Genomic DNA, 18,549 nt, shown 5'->3' on the forward strand with positions numbered 1-18,549 from the left:
CATACATCACCGCATCAGTCAAGTGGAAAATTGTAACAGGGAGTCAAAATTTGGGGCTTATTTTACTGGTTACATAAAAAAGGAAGCACATTTTGGTTAAAATCCAAGCTGTAAGAGAACATGCATATTCATTTTCAGGATTTTACAGTGCAGTTAAGGAAGCAAAAGCACCTTTTCTGTGCAGTCTGTGAACGCCTCAGCATTTTGCTGTGAAACAGTTTTAAGCAGTTCCACTGGTGAGAAAACACACCACCTTCCAATACCAGTTTATGGAGAAAACACACATAAATTTAGGAAATCAGCTGGATAACAAAGAGTCCTTTGAATTACTACCGGAACAAGCTTCTGGCTTGCACTAGGGTTTGGAAAAGATAGGGCAGTATTGCTGTACTGCTTAAAACCTCCCATTTTAAGGCCTTGTTTCAGTTTCCAAGCATTGACACTGATCCTGCTGTTCTGCTACTGCATAATGGACCGAAGACGGATGGGCTTCAGTAGAACAGATTGTGCAATTAAGTAGGGATCCTCCTAATATAAGACAAAATCCAGCAAGCCAGCCAACAAACAATGCTTCCCCAAAATCCCACCTGGGAACAATATCTGGTATATTCTCATCCCAAAATTCCTGGACTGTGGCATGGGCAACCCAGGAAACTGGGATAATAGCTGTAATCCCCGATATCCAGAAGAGCATTCCTCCAAACAGCAACAACCGTTTCTTTTGTTCCTGTTGTCTTTCACCAATTTTCAAACAGTCCAACCCAAATCCTGAGAGCAAAAGGCCCAAAAGCCCTGATCCATTGGAAAAAAACATCAAAATCCTAGAAATCCTGAGCTCTGGAGGTAAAGCTAGGAAAGAATCGAAGTCCTTGCATTGCATTCCTCCTTCTTCCTGGACAACACAAGCTTGCCAGAGTCCCATGGTCCAGATCTCCAGTTCATTTAGTTCCAAGTTAAGGTTTTTCCACTGGGGTAGATAGGTGGTGAGACAGGACAGGACCCATCCCAACAGAGAGACCAATATGCCACTTAATTGCATCACTGGTTGATAGACTAAGGCCATTGTAAGAGCAGAGTCCTGAAAGCTTGAGGAGAAAGGTCTCCCCAGCAATTCTGTACCAACTGCTACCTTGAGTGATGGTGGAAGCTGTGATGATTTTAGGTCTCTGCTGCCCCAAATATAAGCCCTTGCTATTAACCCTTTGCAAGCTCTGAAACACTTTTTTGTTCTTCACGAATATAAAGTTTCACATAAAGGACGAAGGACTTCACTAAACCATGAGTTAGGCTTTCCGATAAGGATTTGATCTGTTACCTTCCAATTTGCTTGGTAAAATTATATCCCAATGCCTGATGATTACAAGCCTGAGGATGAACAAAGAGGGCTCTATGACCCCTCACCCTAAAACACAACAGAAATCTTTGTGCTTCAATACGGATTAATTAGATTTTAAGTGGTGATAAAAAGGCAGCTCTGTGTGCAACAGGACTTCATTGTAATAGCTAAATTTGAGATTACAGGGATGTAAATCAAGGCCTTGTAAAGAAAGGTAGACTGTTTGCCTATAATCTTTATTCTTAGGCTTCCTCAACATACATAATGGCTTATCTTCCACTGCCCTGTTTTATGTACCCAGCACTGTAAAAGACACTTTGTAAAAGATCCTTATGTTTCACATTTTCTACATTCATTTCTTTTAAAATGGGCTTTGTTTTGACGGACTCTTAAGGGGAAAAGGAGACGGGTATGGTGAAAGTACCGTAGAAAATGAAATCCTAGACATGCCCTCCACCATAATGAACCCGGGCAGATCATCAGCCAGCGTAAACTTTACCTGCCCCAGGACTTCAGCAACGCCACGGTAGCAGCTTACAGCAGCTCAGTGTCCCCTTTCCTAAAGCCCATGTCCCAGATGGCACACAGAGTATTCACTTGGTATAGAACAACATTTGGCACTCAATGCTCCCAGGGCCAAGAATGCCTAGCACACCTTTCTGATCAAAGCAAGATACCATTATGCCATTACCCCATTAGGAAACTCTGCTTTTTCCTGCTCTCATGTCAGCTAACCTTGTGCTTGTCTACAGGGTCAGAAGAAGAACATCTGTTTACTGGTTCCCTTCTCACATGTAACAGCACAGCCGGTCTGGAAGGATCTGAGCAGCATGAACTCCTCTACAAAAGTATGGCCCAGACATGTTTTCCAGTCTTTCTTGATTTCATTTCCTAGATGTGATAATGTATTTATCTGTATATTTTAATTCTCAGTTGCTTAAAATGGGTTATGTGATGGGAAAACATAACACTGATTTTGAAGGTTTCCAAAATCCTGAATCATTATCATGGGTATCATTAAGGGTATCATCAAGAACTGCCACTGTGAGATGATCTCTTCTTCCTCATTTTTGTAGAGAGTCTTAATTTCAAACCCTTGGTTTTTTCCTGTCACAAGCTGTGAAGAACCAACCAAAAAAAAATCCCAGAAAGATGATCCAGCTCCGTTTTTCTTGTGTACCAACCCCTTAGTTTGACAGCTTATACTTTATCAAAAAATTACTATGCACAAAACCAGAAATCACCAAGGATATAACTGACAACACTGGGAACAAAGTGTTGCAAGCTAGCCTGTAATTTTGGCCATCAGGGCAAAAGAAAAGTAAGACAGATCAATCCATGCATTCATTCATTCATTCTCCAGACTGTATTTTCATATTTGGCAGTGTTGTTTCTGTTCCCCTTTCTCTGTTCAGAGGAAGCAATGCTAGTTCTGGAAATCCTTGTTACTCTCAATGAGAACCTCCATAACACCATTTAAATAATTTTTAAGATAAACAACCATGATTTAGGAGTGATTCTCCTCCTTCAGGGCCTGCATGCTTATCTGACTTTAAAATCACACTTACTGAAAGACTATTATGGAAGCCTGTTGCGCTTCTCTTGATTGTGAACATTTAATATTTTCTTCTCTGCTCTTAATTACAACAGTCAATATAATCTGAGAACAGCATCCAGTCTGTGCAGTCCATCCATTTTGCAAATGTTGACTATGACAGGCACAGTATACCAACCTTTAAATTATAGCCATCAGAAGCACTGGAACTGCTGCATTAGTAGGATCTTCCAATTAAATTCTGCAACTTGCTATAATTGATGCACTAACTTTGAGCAAGAAAAGCTTCCTTACACTATTCTGGATAAGATTATATGCAATTCTTGTTCTTTTGGAGAGGAGGAGAAGGTAGCACTTGCCTTGGCACTAGGATTGTATCAAGGTCTGAAATGTTTTACTTGGAACTTACTGATCCTATGAAAAACCACAGCTGGACTATGTACATTCTTAGGTCAGTCACTGCCTTAGTCTTATCTCCCTTGTTCTTCTTTCACACTTTTCCTCCTTACTGTTACTTCTTTTCTCTGTATCTAAAAATGTCTCATTCTCAGAATAATTGTATTTGGTGGACTTGTTCCTACACAGATGTGTCAGAGTTACTACAAAGCCTAAAGGGCTAGAACTGGGCTCCCATCAGTTTCTGTCCTACTGCTCCGAGCAATTGGAAAAATAAGCCCAGGATTTACTGTTACACTGCCATGACAACAAACACCTGCCAGCATCTGCACAGCCTGAAACAACAGACCATCTCAGGGGATTTCAGTGGAGATGGCCACTGAAAGATGGCTCCCAGGCCAGCGGGGCAGGGAAGGTGCCTGCCAGGAACTTCTGCAGCCAGTGGCAGCGGGCCCATGCACAAGAGAGCTGCTCCAGGACAACTCTGCCCCTGCTCCCCTTATCAAGCTCTGCAGCAAGCACTGTGCTTGTGCAACACAGGCTTGTCAAGAAGAAAAGAGCAGGTACAGCTGTCACTGACCAGTGTGCTTTCAGGTAAGGAAGGTGAGGATGGATTTAGAGGGACTTTTGACTGCGTTTAGAGCATTTTTTCCCCATTCCTTTTTCTGTATAGACTTTGAGGTATGTAACATACAGGGATACCAGCCTATGGAGGCCTATGCAGGTTAAATAATGCCTGTGAAGTATATAGCACAGGTCATGATCAGGGTTCCTACAGGTTCAGTAATACTTTTCAAGTACTGGAGATCTCATCATTCATTCATTCAAACTAGCTTCAAGCATCATTTTGCAAATGGATTTTGACTAGACTAAAGCAGAATCAGGGTGGTCATTGTGCATATAATTTTATGTAGTTAAGTGCATTAAATTTTTACTCCCCATAAAACCATTTCAGGCTGAACACAAGGATTCTGAATCTCACTGAAGTGATACACGCTCTCTTTAAAAACTGCACTAATCCTTCTGGGAACCTCCACGGCCAGGGATGGATACACTAACACTTTAGCCCCTGCAAAGACTAGTAGAGAATTGTTGTCTTTACACAGCTCTGGAGCTGATACAATTACCCCAATGTTTAATGGTCAGCATAAGTGAAAAGAAATATGAGGTTTACCACTTCGTAATCTGATTAGGCAATTTAAGCCCCCAAAAGCAGAATTATGAGACTGGTTCTTTCCTACAGTTTCAGTTCCTTTGTAAAGCATGTTCATGTTTTGGGCTTGTTTATTCTTCTCTAGTTGTCCAAAAAGTGCATTCATCTGAAGTACAATTGTACCCAGCATCATTGCCCAGACAGTGCTGTTGTTTTGCTAATTTGAAGATAGTCCTGGAGTTCCCTAATTTGTTGTTGTTGCTCACTTAAATATCAAGTATTTTCATGAATCATTCACAGGTCTCTCAGTTTTAGATTCCCATCTTATAGACATATGTGCAAAAGATGGAAATAAGAGTTAGTGTATAGATTTTCTATTGCAGAATCTTAGCTACAGCCAGTAAAACAGCTGCTGTCAGAAGCTGGTGAGGTAGTGTCTTCAGCATCTTACTGCGAGTGGCTTAATTTATTCAGCTTGGCAATCTTTTGCTTTTCACCTTATTGCTTGATCTGGAAGTCAGGGAAGTTAACATTTCCTTACCCAACTAGGAATCCATTTCTTTGTGAAGCTGGAGCATCTTTTGGGTTTGCATAACCAATGTGCTCTTCAGAGCACTGTGAAATCACAGAAACACTAAGCAAAGAACACAACCCATACTGCTATCCATATGGACTTGCTCTCGTCTGCATTTAAGTGAGATTTGACAAAAAATATTATTTGTATTGGTAGAGCTTAAGGTTTCAGGGTGCTTCAGAGAGCATCACAGTACAGAAGTTGACTTCTCCCTGAGTATCTAACTGCATGTCTCCAAATCTTGAGAGTCATAAACTTCACAAGAGAGTGACAGCAGGTATCTTTTGACTTCCTAGTGATGTGGACTAATCTAAATTCTATTTATTAATTCCTAAAGTTAGTATGGTGGTTCTTCTGTTTGAGTTCCTCTGTTTCCCCCATTGGAATTACAGTACCAAGTTGGACACAGCCTCACACAGAGCTGGAAGCATAAATGTAGTAATGTGAGAAGTTCAGTGAATCAAAGCCACACAATGTCCAGTAGTATTCCCCACTCCAATGTATGAGTGGCACTTGTTATACTTCTTCTTGAACCTTAGTGCAATCCACAACAGCAGCCTTTAATTATGGGCACTTAGAAGCCATTGTGAAAGCAGGTAAGAGGCAATAGGCAGAGGGGTATGCCAGTTATGAAGATAATGACAATTTCTATCTTGAAAAGGGAAAAGAGAGTAACTTTAAGCACACACAGTTAGCTCACGGTGTCATTACACTTTCACTAAAAACTGAACTCAATACTTAGAGGTGATGATTTATAAGACCACATTATTTGTTTCTGTATTATATCTCAAGACACTGCCACTCAGTGAATGCTAGGACACTGCTAGAGCAAAGTCATAAACCCAAACAACTGAATGTTTTGTGGACAATTTAGAGCAGAATGGGACAGTCCAGCAGAGACAAAGAAAATCATCACAAAGGCCACAACACCTCTTCTGATCCACCCCCCACCGCCAGTGTAGGCAGTGAGGACAACCCAGCAGTGCAGCTCCTGCAGATGGTTCCGCACTGCTGGTTCCACACTGCCAGGGCCAGCACAGAGACAGCCAGGAAGGGCTGGGCTGGGCACAGCAGGAGAAGGTGAGGACTCAGCACCTTCAGGAGAGCCAGGAAGGGGCTGCAGAACCCTCTCATGTGGGAAAAGGGTACAGCCATCACTGTCCTGATTTCAAAAGGGCATATTCCCTGCTTTTCAGTATTGCAGGGACTTCCCAAGGCTGCATACCTTCCATCTTCAAACACTGGTTGTAATTCATTAAGCAACTTTAGCAAGAGCCTGTTATGCATGCAAAAGAAATGTACTTCTGTGATTGAAAGACCTTGCTAACAGTCTCACTTCTGTAAGATCAATCAAAAGCTTGAAATAGGATGTCATGTAGAACTAATGGTAGTTGCACAAAATCTAGAAGGGAAAGGCACTGAAAGAGTCAAGCACAGCAACATGAAACTGCTGATTTCTGCTTTAGGGACTTATTAAAAACATTGAAATTATAGAGGGTAGATTTGCCATCATTACACTGGAAGAATAAAGAATGCTTTAAGGCTCAGTATTTCAACCTTTGCGAAACTTTTCCATTACCATCCCAATCCAAACTTCAAAGTGAGGGTTGACTGGGTTAGAAAATTAGCCTTATTCTTCAGGGAATTATTTTTGATATACCGTCAATACAGGAGATTACTGTAAGTATGAAAACTCATGTCAGTTGAGCAGTGATTGGAATGTGATTTCCTTGAATGATGGAAGTCTAAGAAACTAATTTCTGAGCTATGAAATGTATGGGCTTATTTATCACCATGCATCCCTCATTGGGAGATTCTGGTTTAATAGAGTGTTACAGATATATATTTCTATAATGCTTTTCATTTCACATCTGCAGACAATTATTATAATAAGCTTTCTCTCATTCTTTAAGATAGGTTTCTTATTATCAGTAAACTTACGAGAAATTACTTATAGTTCCCAGTTGAACCTACATAGGAATTGTTATTGCATGACAGTTGGGATTACAAAGGTGATACAGACTTGCTAACCATAAATTAGAAGAATGCACACACCTTTTAACAGCAATCTGTAACAGAATGTAACATAAACTGTAAGTCAAGGAAGTGTGGGGCACCTACAGCATTTTGCTCATCTGCCATATTGAGATTTGAGGGGAAGGGAGGAAAGAACCTGAACAAATTTATGGTTGTTTGAAATATGATTGTTCCTTAGATTCTAGTGGATTAAATCGGTTGTGCTCTTTACCTTTTAAGGTTCAGAGAGCTAGGAAATGCAAAAAGGGAAGATCTTTCCTAGCAAGCAATTGTTCTCTCTCACACTACGATATCTTTTTGGTTAAAATAACCACCAAAAAACAAATAACACCAAAAAAACTCAACCAATGAAAAAAACCCCAAAAACCAAACAAACCAGCTTTTCTTCCCTGTCTTCCCTCACAGGATTTCATTAGAATTTAAGTATCCCCTCAGTAACGAAATCTATCTAAGCAAACCTATTGTTTAAAGAGTTCACGACATCCTGTCATTAACAAATTAAAGTACTAACATTTTCAGTATTAGTTAAAGCTTAAATATACACTTTACTGTTGTCCTCTGCCACATTCATCCTCACCCCCTTCTCTCTATTCCCTCCCACCTTCCCTACTTTACATCAAAAAAGCTGAAAGGCCACTGTCTCTTCAGGTTCCTTCAGCAGGGAGTGAGGAGGGAGTCAAGCCAAGGTGCCCATGGCTGCTTGGAAAGAGTGGAAAGAGTGGATACATGGAAGGAGGGAAGGCAGGACAGCAGTTTCCTCCCTTCACTTCCCCAATTGCAGCCACCCAGCAGCACCCTCAGAGTCAAACACTGCCCACAGAGGTGAAAGGGGTGATGCACAGAATCCACCAGCATGAGTAATGCCCCATGTACTGCAAAACTTGGTATAGCTGAGACAAACAAGCGTGCAAGAGTTCCAATGAATGCTGCTAGAGAGATTGAGATAATGTCTGCCCACGTTTCACATCAGCCCAGAGAGGGAGAAATCCTGCAGACTGCTAATATCGTGCCTCTGCAATGGTTAAGGGATAGTTGTTTCTACTTTTACTAATTGATGATGACTGTATCTTGGAAAGGTACTAAGCATCTGCTGCAAAGTATCACACATTTTCCAAACATGTTTGCATAGACGTGAAGGCTCCTTCCATCCAGGGACTCAAACAGAGAATGCTTCATCCTAAATGAAAGTCAGTGAAGAAGCTCAGGTCCTGACTGCAGGAACACAATTATGAAGATGATTAAAATTGGTATTCACCAATATGAAGATAACCTGTGTTCATAGGCTGAGCAGGCATTGCTTTTGATTCTTTGGCCTATCACAAGAGTCTACTTTTAATTTACATGATACCCAGGAAGAGATACTGAGGAAGTGACTATTTTGAAATATACTCAAGTTTTTGTATTATTTGTACAAAATTCCATTAGAAAAAGGAAGTAGCTGCATGAGTTATAGGACTGCACAAAGACATGTTACTGAGCTTGGTATACACCTGCAAAACTCCATTCACTCATACAGGAACAGCAGTAGTATGCAAGGACAAGCCAAAACTTTATCCAGCCCAGCAGGAAAAGAATATAAAAACATGGTAAGGACAGACTGCTGCTGTGTCTGTCCTCCAGTGTAAAAATCTCTGAGTCTGGAATTTAAATGTAACTTTAGGATAGAAGTTTTGTTAAAATCTTCCCTGAAGCTGAAAATATTGTGAACAACACCATCTTACTGGTACATTGGCATTTTGGCGTCTGCATTTTGGCACCTACATTTTGGCAATAAGACTCTAGCCCTAGAAATAAAATGGAAAAAAGTGATTCATCTCAACAGTGGTCTGCTTGAAATCTAGTATCTTTCACTGTAAGATATGATCTAAAAATCACTTGTTTTTTTTTGGTTTTTTTCTTAATGAGAAGGATACACTCCCAAGTGAAAGTACAAATGAGTTTCCTGTAATATACTGCCAGATGCACAGATGGCATGAGATGAGGAGATGAGGAAAGTGCTCCTTGCATCAAGTGTGTGATAATTTTCATAAAGTACAGGTTCAGTGGTTAGGAGCAATACATCTGTACTCATTTAAAACCCCTTTATACTGCAGCATATTATCATGCTTCTCTTTATCTAATTATCACTTCTCCACAGGACAATGATCACAGAATTTTCTGCTATTGTGGTAAATGCAAAAATGGGGCATTATATCCCTCCAAGAGTGCAAGTGAATTTCTATCTGACCCATATATCCAGTTATACAGACTGTAACCCACAGGAACACCACTGATAGCAGGTTGCTGAAATGCTTTTAACCAGGAGAGTTTCCCCAAAAACGTAAATTAAATCATATCTAGGTTCCATACAAATTCAAAGAATCAGTAAAGGTCACTTTTGTCCATTTCTGTCTTACAAGACAAAACGAAGAAAAGGACAACTAATAGACAGTTACTTAGCTTTCCTTTAAAAAAAAATTCAGCTGACAGAATAAACACAGCATTCCTAAGAAACCTGTTCTAATGAAGCACTGGATTATGGATTGTATTTCCTAAGGCCATGTTCATGTTCTCATATTTGGTCCTCCCTTTATAAGCAACACTGAGAATCAAAGGGATGTGCACTGTCAGAGGGATGGACACTGTCTGCTCTCTTACAAACAACTTTCCTCTTGTTGCAATCCCTTAAAGGAAGTAGCAATTTTTGGTTGTTGTCATCATTAAATCATACTCAGTTTATGATTTGCTGTAATTTTTAATTCTGGTCTAATATTCACATTTCTTGCAGCACACATGCATCCTGTGATGATGTTGATGAGACAAAGCCCTTTCCCAGCTCCTAGCAGATGTATGGAAGATGGGGACTGACAATCATTACCATTCCTCTACTCCCTGCTAGTATCCCTCCATGCACCATGACAGAAAAGCCTTTGTCTCTCACCTCTGCAAGTGGTCCTGCTTATAGAAATGTTCACCGAGCTCCCTGTTAAACTCTTATTTCATCTCCACAAATGCCAGCCTTTTTGAGATTTCTGAATCAGAACTAAACTATGCCCAAATTGTGAAAGGCTGGAAATGAGGTGGGTTGAGGAAAGAGCTGGGAAAAGATATGGGAACATCTGATTAAAGATCTGGAGCTGAGTTCCTAAATACTGTGCCCATGTGAGGCATAGTGCATATAAGAAGAAAAGATGTGTTGGTATGTAGCTGTGGCACTTTTCCCCACTTAATAAAAGTGCAGTCACATATCTTTGATTATTTTCTAGAGCACAAAAAACATTAATGTGCTCAAATGATCTCACAGGTACCACACAGAACATTTACCTTCGATGTGGTCACATTGTGTTCCACAAAATACAGCATATAAACTTCTCAGGCTTGTAGGGGAAAACATGGTTTTACCTCCAGCTGACCTGGGGCAGCCCAAGCTGCAAAGCCAGCAATCCTCACGGGACTGAGGAGAGCAGCTTCAATTAAACTAGTCAGAGGAGGCAACAGCTTTTATCAGAGTAGGGCAATCATGCTGGACACAGCCTGAACTCCCAATGCAACAGGCAACAGGATCTTCTGACACACTGCTGACTGCAAAGCTACATGTGTTGTGCAAGACCAGAAGTGGGCCATGAAAAAGTTTTCATGTTTCCATGGCAAAAAGATAACAAAAACAAATGTCTCCTTTGTCTTTCATACGATTTAGCTTTCTATCAGAGAACAGCAGGACTGAAAATACACTGATAGAGCCTGCTAAGCGAACTAAACAAGCAGTAACAGAAAAAGATCTTTGAGTGTGATTGAAGGTACTCAGGTTTCAGTAGATGGATCTACAGTGTCAGGTACTGCAGCACAGCCTGGGACTGCCACAATCCCCACTGCCAGTTGGAACAGGAATTAAAGGCAGAAATGAATTACTCTTGCAAATGAAACAGAAGCGACAAATGCATAATTTGGGAGTTCCCAACTGCTCAGGGAAGAAGCAATAACTGACAGAAAGCTAAGGGCTGCTGAGAGCAGCCTAACATTTCATCAGTAAAGGAAGATTTACAGTCAGCTGGGCAAACTGGGACAAGAAACTGTCTTTGGGAATGTGCCTCACAGAAATGCTGCAAACTAAAGCATAAAAAACATCTTTGAAATGCTATGTATATGAAGCATTAGACAATTAATACAGAAAACTTCAGACTCTGCAATGCCATGAGCATCTGAAACAGATAAAAGCCTAATTTATAGAGACATATCTAGGGCCCTGGAGGCAAAAAATAAAATAATTTAGATCATAAAGCAAAGAAACACTGGTGTTAGACTTTGCTATGAGAAGCAGTTACGGAAGGGGGTTGTCACAGGATTCATAATGCAGTTTGTATGTACATAAATCTTGAACTGCCTTTGACTCCCTTGCTATATTTTGGTTTGAAATGGGGGCCAAGGGTGTGGGTTGGAGAACCAAGAGCTCAAAGAGTTTCAATTGAAAACATACTGACAGCCCCAAGCATTAAGAAAAGTCTTCTTTTACGCAGACACACCCAGGTGGGGCCAAATCCAAGAAGGAGCATTAAGAGCAGACATTACAGCCACACTCCAAAGCACTGCTTAGCCAGCATCTTATTTCTGTCAGGGACTGGCAGAACAACAGAGTAAGGAGATCATGCTATATCATACCCTCAATACCTTTGCCAGCTTTCACATAAATGCAGGTCAGGGGCTTCCTAAGTCTAGAGGTTGTGCCTTTGCATTTAATGGCTTGCTCATCAATTATCCAAGCACTTACTGAAATTGTTTAACTACAAAAAAACTTATCTCAGGCTAACACTACAAAAAACTCTTGCCTGTAGAAGTGTTAGCAAATGGTGAAAGATGCTCTCTTCCCCCTCTTTTAATATCAGCACCTAAATAAGTTTTTCTGCTTATTTCCCTTTGAGGGACTAAAATATATTAGACAACAAGACACAATAGGAGGGCTTTCTAGTTCAGATATCCTAGCAAGACTATTCAAGCTTTCATAAAAATAGCCAGATGACAGAAATATATATTTAAATAATGCCCACAGAAATTAAGCATTTTAATATAAACAAGCATATTCCTTCTGGTAAATTCATTTATTAAAAAAAAAAAAAAAAAAAAAAAAAAAAAAAAAAAAAAAAAAAAAAAAAAAAAACCAAAAAAAAAGATGCAAAGCTGTTCCAAATTTCCTTCTTTTTTATTTTTTTTTTCTCTCCTTTTTTTTTTTTTTTGGTGAATCTAGGCATTTGCTTTACTTTCTGAAATTGAATGTTGTTTCCACTAGCCTTATCTATTCTTGAAGCATATAACTTACACTACAAACTATTTCTTGGCATTCTAAACAGTGCCTTGTGCCTCCTCTTTGTTTTGTTATGTGTAAAGTAAACATTAATCCCCCTCCAGGCAAAAAAGACAGACTTACTGCTTCTATCAAAGGGACAAGAAACTCAAAGATAGCCTAAAGTTATGGTATAATAGAAATCAGAACCATAAAGTCAAGTCAGTCTTAATCCATGCGAAAAAATATATAAATATATATAGGTAAATAAATAAATAAAAGCATGAACAAGTAGAGTTTATACAACTGGCAATGAGAAGTCCTGAGGTTAAGTTTGGACCTCCACACAAACAGGACCACTGAGAAATCATCGCAATTCACAGTCTGTATTCAGTGGCTCTATAGACCAAGGAAAGCAATATGTAATGCACACAACATGGAAGATGACCAATGGCTGGAAGACAAACTCCAGCTTTTTTCTTAACTCTGATAATTACTTCTTTTAAGAAGCAATTTAACTACATTTTCCGCAAGTACTATTTTTTCCTTCACCTATAAAAACTATTCCACATTTAAGGTGGCCAGAAAGAACAAAACAATTACTGTGGAAAATACTTGAACAACAAGAAAACTAATTATGCATATTTATAAGGCAAATCGTTTCACTTTCAAAAAAAAGGCTATATTGGATGAACATTTTAGTGCACAGTACATTTAGCAATAAGCCTAGCAGTGTCAGTATTCTATGAGGAAAGTGGTCCTAAGGGTAGACACATCTAATGACTATCGGAGAACTGATAGTAGAAGAGAATTCTTTGATGTTTTATTTAAAAGTTTTGCTCAATAATTCAATAAAGAGATCCATTATAAATCAGGAAAGAGTAAGAACATGCCACAAGTACAATCCAGTAATGAATAAAAATCAAACCTACACAAGGATAGCAAGTATCAGTAATTTAGGCAGCATATAATTCACTACTTAACCCTACCAAATTAAGTTATCTGGGGTATAAACCAAGATGGATCTAAACAGTGCCCCTGCTGTAACTTCAAGAGTGAATATATGAAAAGTACACAGCAGCTCCAATATTTTCCTTAACAGACAGTGGTCTAGTTTTTTTGATCACCTACTGATGCCAGATTTTTTTTTCAGGATTCCAGATGAGGCAAATATAAAAAGGAAAAACAAGGGGTATGTGTTTTGGTTTTTATATCTTTTTCACTCATCTCTGAACAAGCACTGGCAGTTCAAATAGGTATCCAATGCCTATTAATAAATAAAAACTATGTTGTGCACGAATTTCAAGAACATGATTCAACAGGATTCATCCCAAAAAGGGGATATGCCTTTACTTTGTAGAAAAATATGTTGCTTTATTGCTCCTAAGTCTCAAAAAGAACATTCTGCATAATAGGATTGGATTTCTAGAATCTCTGGTGGACACACTTCCAAGGACAACTCATTTTCCCCTCATGCTGCCTGTGTTTAGTCTCATATACAGACGATTAAAAATACTAAACTCTTCCATTCCAACATACCTAGACACTCTGTACTTTCTAGAGGGAACTACAAAATTATTTTGCATAACCTCACAAGGAATTTGTGAGCATCAAAGAAACCAAACCAAATTAGGAAATTAATTTCCACAGAGTCTTCCATCAAAACACTGCAAATATGTACATTTCCAACAACTCAGCATGTTGCTACATTGTCATTTGCCCATAAATTCCAATAATACATAGCTCTGGGATCCCACTAGCATCCTAGAGAGTAAATAACAAGTGAGCTATGAATCTCAAGCTCCATAATCACAGTCATTGTTACCTATCCCCTATCTTTGAATCCCAAAGATTTTTTTTAAATTGCATTAGCTATTTTTATTTTCTTTTTGTGCCAAAATAAGCAATTCTGAATGAAATTACACCTTTTGATGTCAACTTCAGCTGTAACCCTGTTATCAAACATCACTCTGTAAACAAGACCTCCAGGTAGGGGGGGAAAATGAAAATAAATTAAAAAAAAAAAACAACTTCAGGATCTCCTATTACAGCAGCAACATTTCAACTAGATATAGAGAGCTAAGCACTCTGTGCTTCCTTCCTTCCCATGAAGTAATATTGCCAATATTTATTCTATTCCAGATAGTCCTGATTGTCCCTTTAGAATACATCATAATTGGTCCCAGATGCTCATCTGTAGGCATTGATTAATAGTAATAACAGCCATCTTTCTTTCTGACCTTTCTTTCTGTGCTGAAGCACCCAAGGTCAATATCAACACAAACCAGAACTTAGAAGGACATGACAGCGGAAACATTTGCAGGGATACAAGATTTTGCTTTAATCAGTCTCCTACTACTTTATATTCCTAATCTGAAGACAAATGCCACTAGGTTGATATGTCTTCAGGTAAAGAATAGCTGCCTTCATTTTATTATCCTAACAGGATTGTGAAAAAAAAAAATCAATTAAGAAAATCCATGTCTCTAAAAGATTACTTAGGAACAAGCTCTGAGAATTGTATAAACCTTCCTTATGTTACAATGTCAGGCATTAACTCAGAAGCCAGCTAAAATGAGAAACATAAGCCTGAAGAACTAAATGCAAGTGAAGCAAAATTAAACCACCTGCTGCTAAGTCTCTATTTCCTCTTACTTTTGTAAAGTTGTAGTAGAATCGTGTTCTGCTTACATATATGGCAATGGAAGTTAGAATTTGTTATACTTGCCATTACCTAAATTCCTAAAAGTAGGATCTGACAGTCATCTAAATTATGTTAGAAGTACAAAAATAAAAAGTTTGTGTTGTAAAGGGTTGTGGTAACATCTTTGAGCTTATTATAACTGTAGCATTGGGGGTTTATGCTAATGTTATCGTATCCAGATATTCATTTTCAGGAAGGCTGGAATAATTTACTGTACCATGAACTAGCTCTGACTTGCCAGATTTACTTCTTCTCAAGTAGAGCTTGTTCTTTTAAACAAATCACGTAAAAACACCATTCACATACACAATGTCTTCTGTTGCTACATATTTGAATAAGCAAAGTGTAAAGGCATATTTCTGCATAACCATGATCAACCAGTAGTAAAGTGATGAACAACCACTCCAGGTGGTTTGCCCACAAATAAGTTTCCTCTCCACTTAAATAAGAGACAGTTATGAGGTTATTTCCAGCTACAGTTTATGTGTATTCATAAACAAAACCAAATGGTTACATACCTCAGAGAAAGTTACAACTGATATTAACACTATATTTACCTCTCCTACATTACAATTTCTCTTATGTCATGACCTGAGCTGAGTGTTTTCAAAGATTTTCAATTAAATGCAGCTTGACTTCTTCAGTATGTGAGAGACCAACATCTGAACACCTTTATTATGTAGTTTACAAACATTTTATTGCTAGTGCAATAGTGTGCCACGAGCTGATGGTTAGAGCTCTAACATGAGAAGGGGCATATGGCTCCTGTCAGACTATTCCATTTATTTCATCCTTACAGCTGTTATGGAAGCGAACAGAAATTTTAGGTAGAACTCTCAAAACTTGAATTAGTTTCTGTATGCATAAGTATTTATGCTAAAAGCTTTCATTTAAACAAATACTTTAGTGCAGTTGGCACAACCAAAAGCAATTGAGAGTTTGTTTTCCCTTTCAGGATATGACTGCTGAGTGATCCTTCACACAAATGCGGCAGTGCTTTGAGACATGCTATGACAACATACGAAGTGTTAGAGTGCCTGATCCACAGGACTTTCAAAAATAAAAGATTCAAACCTTTGTAACAGTTTCCCTGAGCGCCTGATGAGAAAGCCACATTTAATATTATCGCCAAAGTTCACTGGGGCTCCAACCAGTGCACAATAAAAGTAGATGTGCTAAGTAACAACACTTGCCTCAGCTTTCTCTGGTCTTAAGCTGGGTCCCCATTCCTACCAGGAGCACAGCCCACAATCAGATGGGAAGCCTGAGGCTACTTAAAGAAAACATTCATTCTTGTCAGCTTTCTGACAGCTTTTAAACAAGCAGATTAAAACCGCTTCCAACTTTTGAACATTAGAAATGGTCTCAGCAAAAACAGATCTGCAAGGCACAGAAGGCTGCTGGCAGTGAGAAATAAGTTGAATCAATGAAATTTACTGCCTCGCCATCTGATGGAAGAAAACACATCTCTTCAGACTGTAGCAAATAGATGCAAATATGTTTTATTCTAGCAAAATATTTGTTTCATCACATCTGGAAAGATTATAGCATTGTTCCTTTCCTTACCAGCAAATAAAAGCAGCAGCTTGGTGTACAGGCAGAGAAGATTCATGCCTGGAGTACCAGCGTATGGAATCCTGCAATTTCTTCCAAATCTGTGCTTCCAGTTTTTGATCATCAAACACAGTAATGCATGCCCAAATGTGCAAAAGCCTCATTTAACTGCTTGGACAAAAACATATCTCTTCTTCTCCATGCCTGCATTGTAATCTCAGGCCCACAGGACATGCATGCCTTCCAAAATGGAGCTGTACACATTCCATGGGCTCAACCAACACTGTTGCTCTTCAATCCATGCACTTTGTTTATCTACAGTAATAGATAAACTGCTTGCTATTGCTCCCAACACCATTCCACAGGGGCATTTGGAAACATAGGAGGGCTTCACAGCTTGGTGTACAATCAGGCTTTTACGACAGAATGCTCTTATGAATTGAGTGTGCCCAGCAAGATTCTGGGTGCACTTGTTACCAGCACATATCTAGCAACCAAACACATCTGTGCCCAGACAGGAGTATTAATAACCAGGAGGAATAAGTGTGCTTCACATTTCTATTAGCAAGGTATTAACTTGCTGTAAATATTAACTTTGCTGTAGTTTAGACAGCTAAATGCAAATTAATGGAAAGCTTATGGGAACATAAAGAGACTATGCTCTTAATGATGTTCTTAATACTATCTTTCAGCATACCAGTGGGAATTACAGAGAGATGCATTGTGAGATATTATTTCTAGTGCCATTAGAGCCTTAAGACACACAGATAAAAGTATAAGATGACATAAGTATGTATAAGAAGGATTTTAGTAACTCTTAATAACTTCTTAATTATAAAAGTGTTTCTAATACAATTGTTTCCAGCATGTAATTTAAATTTAATGTTTAAAAGGAATAGAAGTAATGAGCCAGTTTTATTAGGATTCCTTATTAGAATATGTCAGTTCTGCAAATTAGCAGAAGCTAATATTTCGGTATTTGCCATGGTAGAAGACAAATGGTTAGAAGACAAATAGCAATGATTCTTTGTTCAGCTATGTTCTGTGAGAGGAATCAAGCACCTTTTCTAATATATGCCACTTAAAAGCATTGAAAGTGAAGGAAGAAGAAAATTCCCATTTATAAATTAGTAGGGGAAAAGCAGCTGAATAACTATATGGTAAGACAAAATATGTATCCTAGCTATAAGGGAGATCATTTTGGTTTTGCAAAAGAGATAATTGTTCTAGACAGGAGTGAGATAGATCTTCTCTAAGTAAATTAAATGTTTCCTTTTAAAGTTACTTCTAAATGGAACCAGAACAATCTGGCAAAGTTCCACCCGATAACGTGCAAACTCAAAACAGTTGCTGGTGCAATTACTACATTGCCTAAATTTAGACCAGTCCCATGCAAGAGTTTCTTGACAAGGTTCAGCCCTTACACCACAAAAGTATGATGAAAGACATGTTCTGTGCCATGGGCAATACACTCTACAGCTACAGAAAGGCCCCCAGGTAACCAACAGACTTCCTCACAATGCCATTATAGAAACAATTCACTAGCTTAGAAGAGAAAACCTTACATAATTTTTGTCTCTTTTTGAGAGTTGAAGCTAGTTAGAAGTGTGTGGGAAAAAAAAAACCCAGCTCCCTTACTTGCACTGTCTGGTGAGGTACATGGGGAATATACCAACAGATCTTTTACGTCACATATTCCAGGTTCAGTTAGGCCTATGAAGCAAACAAGTCAAAAGTTCCCTGTGGTAATGACTAGTCTGTCAGCTCTGCTTCTTGTATCTCTTCCGGAAAGCAGAGTTTCAAAGGCCTCTATCTCAGGCATTAGAAAAAAATCCATAAGCACTCATTCCACATACCTGGGTGGGCACAGAGAGGACACTGCTTATGAATGCCAAGAAAAAAAGCAAAAAAGAACTGTCTTAAAAACATGAATACCAAAGCTATATAGCATCCACTGCCCTGCCATAGGCATGCATGGACCTTGCT

At 38.9% G+C, this 18,549-nt stretch overlaps 1 protein-coding gene across 1 annotated transcript; it reads right to left on the reverse strand.

Annotated features, from left to right (window-relative positions):
- Positions 1-409: 409 nt before the first annotated feature.
- On the reverse strand, positions 410-1,063 carry LOC121360312 (claudin-22-like). Its single transcript, XM_041480073.1, has one exon. It carries the CDS (start codon positions 1,061-1,063, stop codon positions 410-412), a length of 654 nt encoding a protein of 217 aa, XP_041336007.1.
- Between the last annotated feature and the right edge of the window lie 17,486 nt (positions 1,064-18,549).

This window comes from Pyrgilauda ruficollis, unplaced genomic scaffold, assembly GCF_017590135.1.
Source record: "Pyrgilauda ruficollis isolate IOZ18807 unplaced genomic scaffold, ASM1759013v1 scaffold5, whole genome shotgun sequence".
Lineage (NCBI taxonomy): Eukaryota > Metazoa > Chordata > Aves > Passeriformes > Passeridae > Pyrgilauda > Pyrgilauda ruficollis.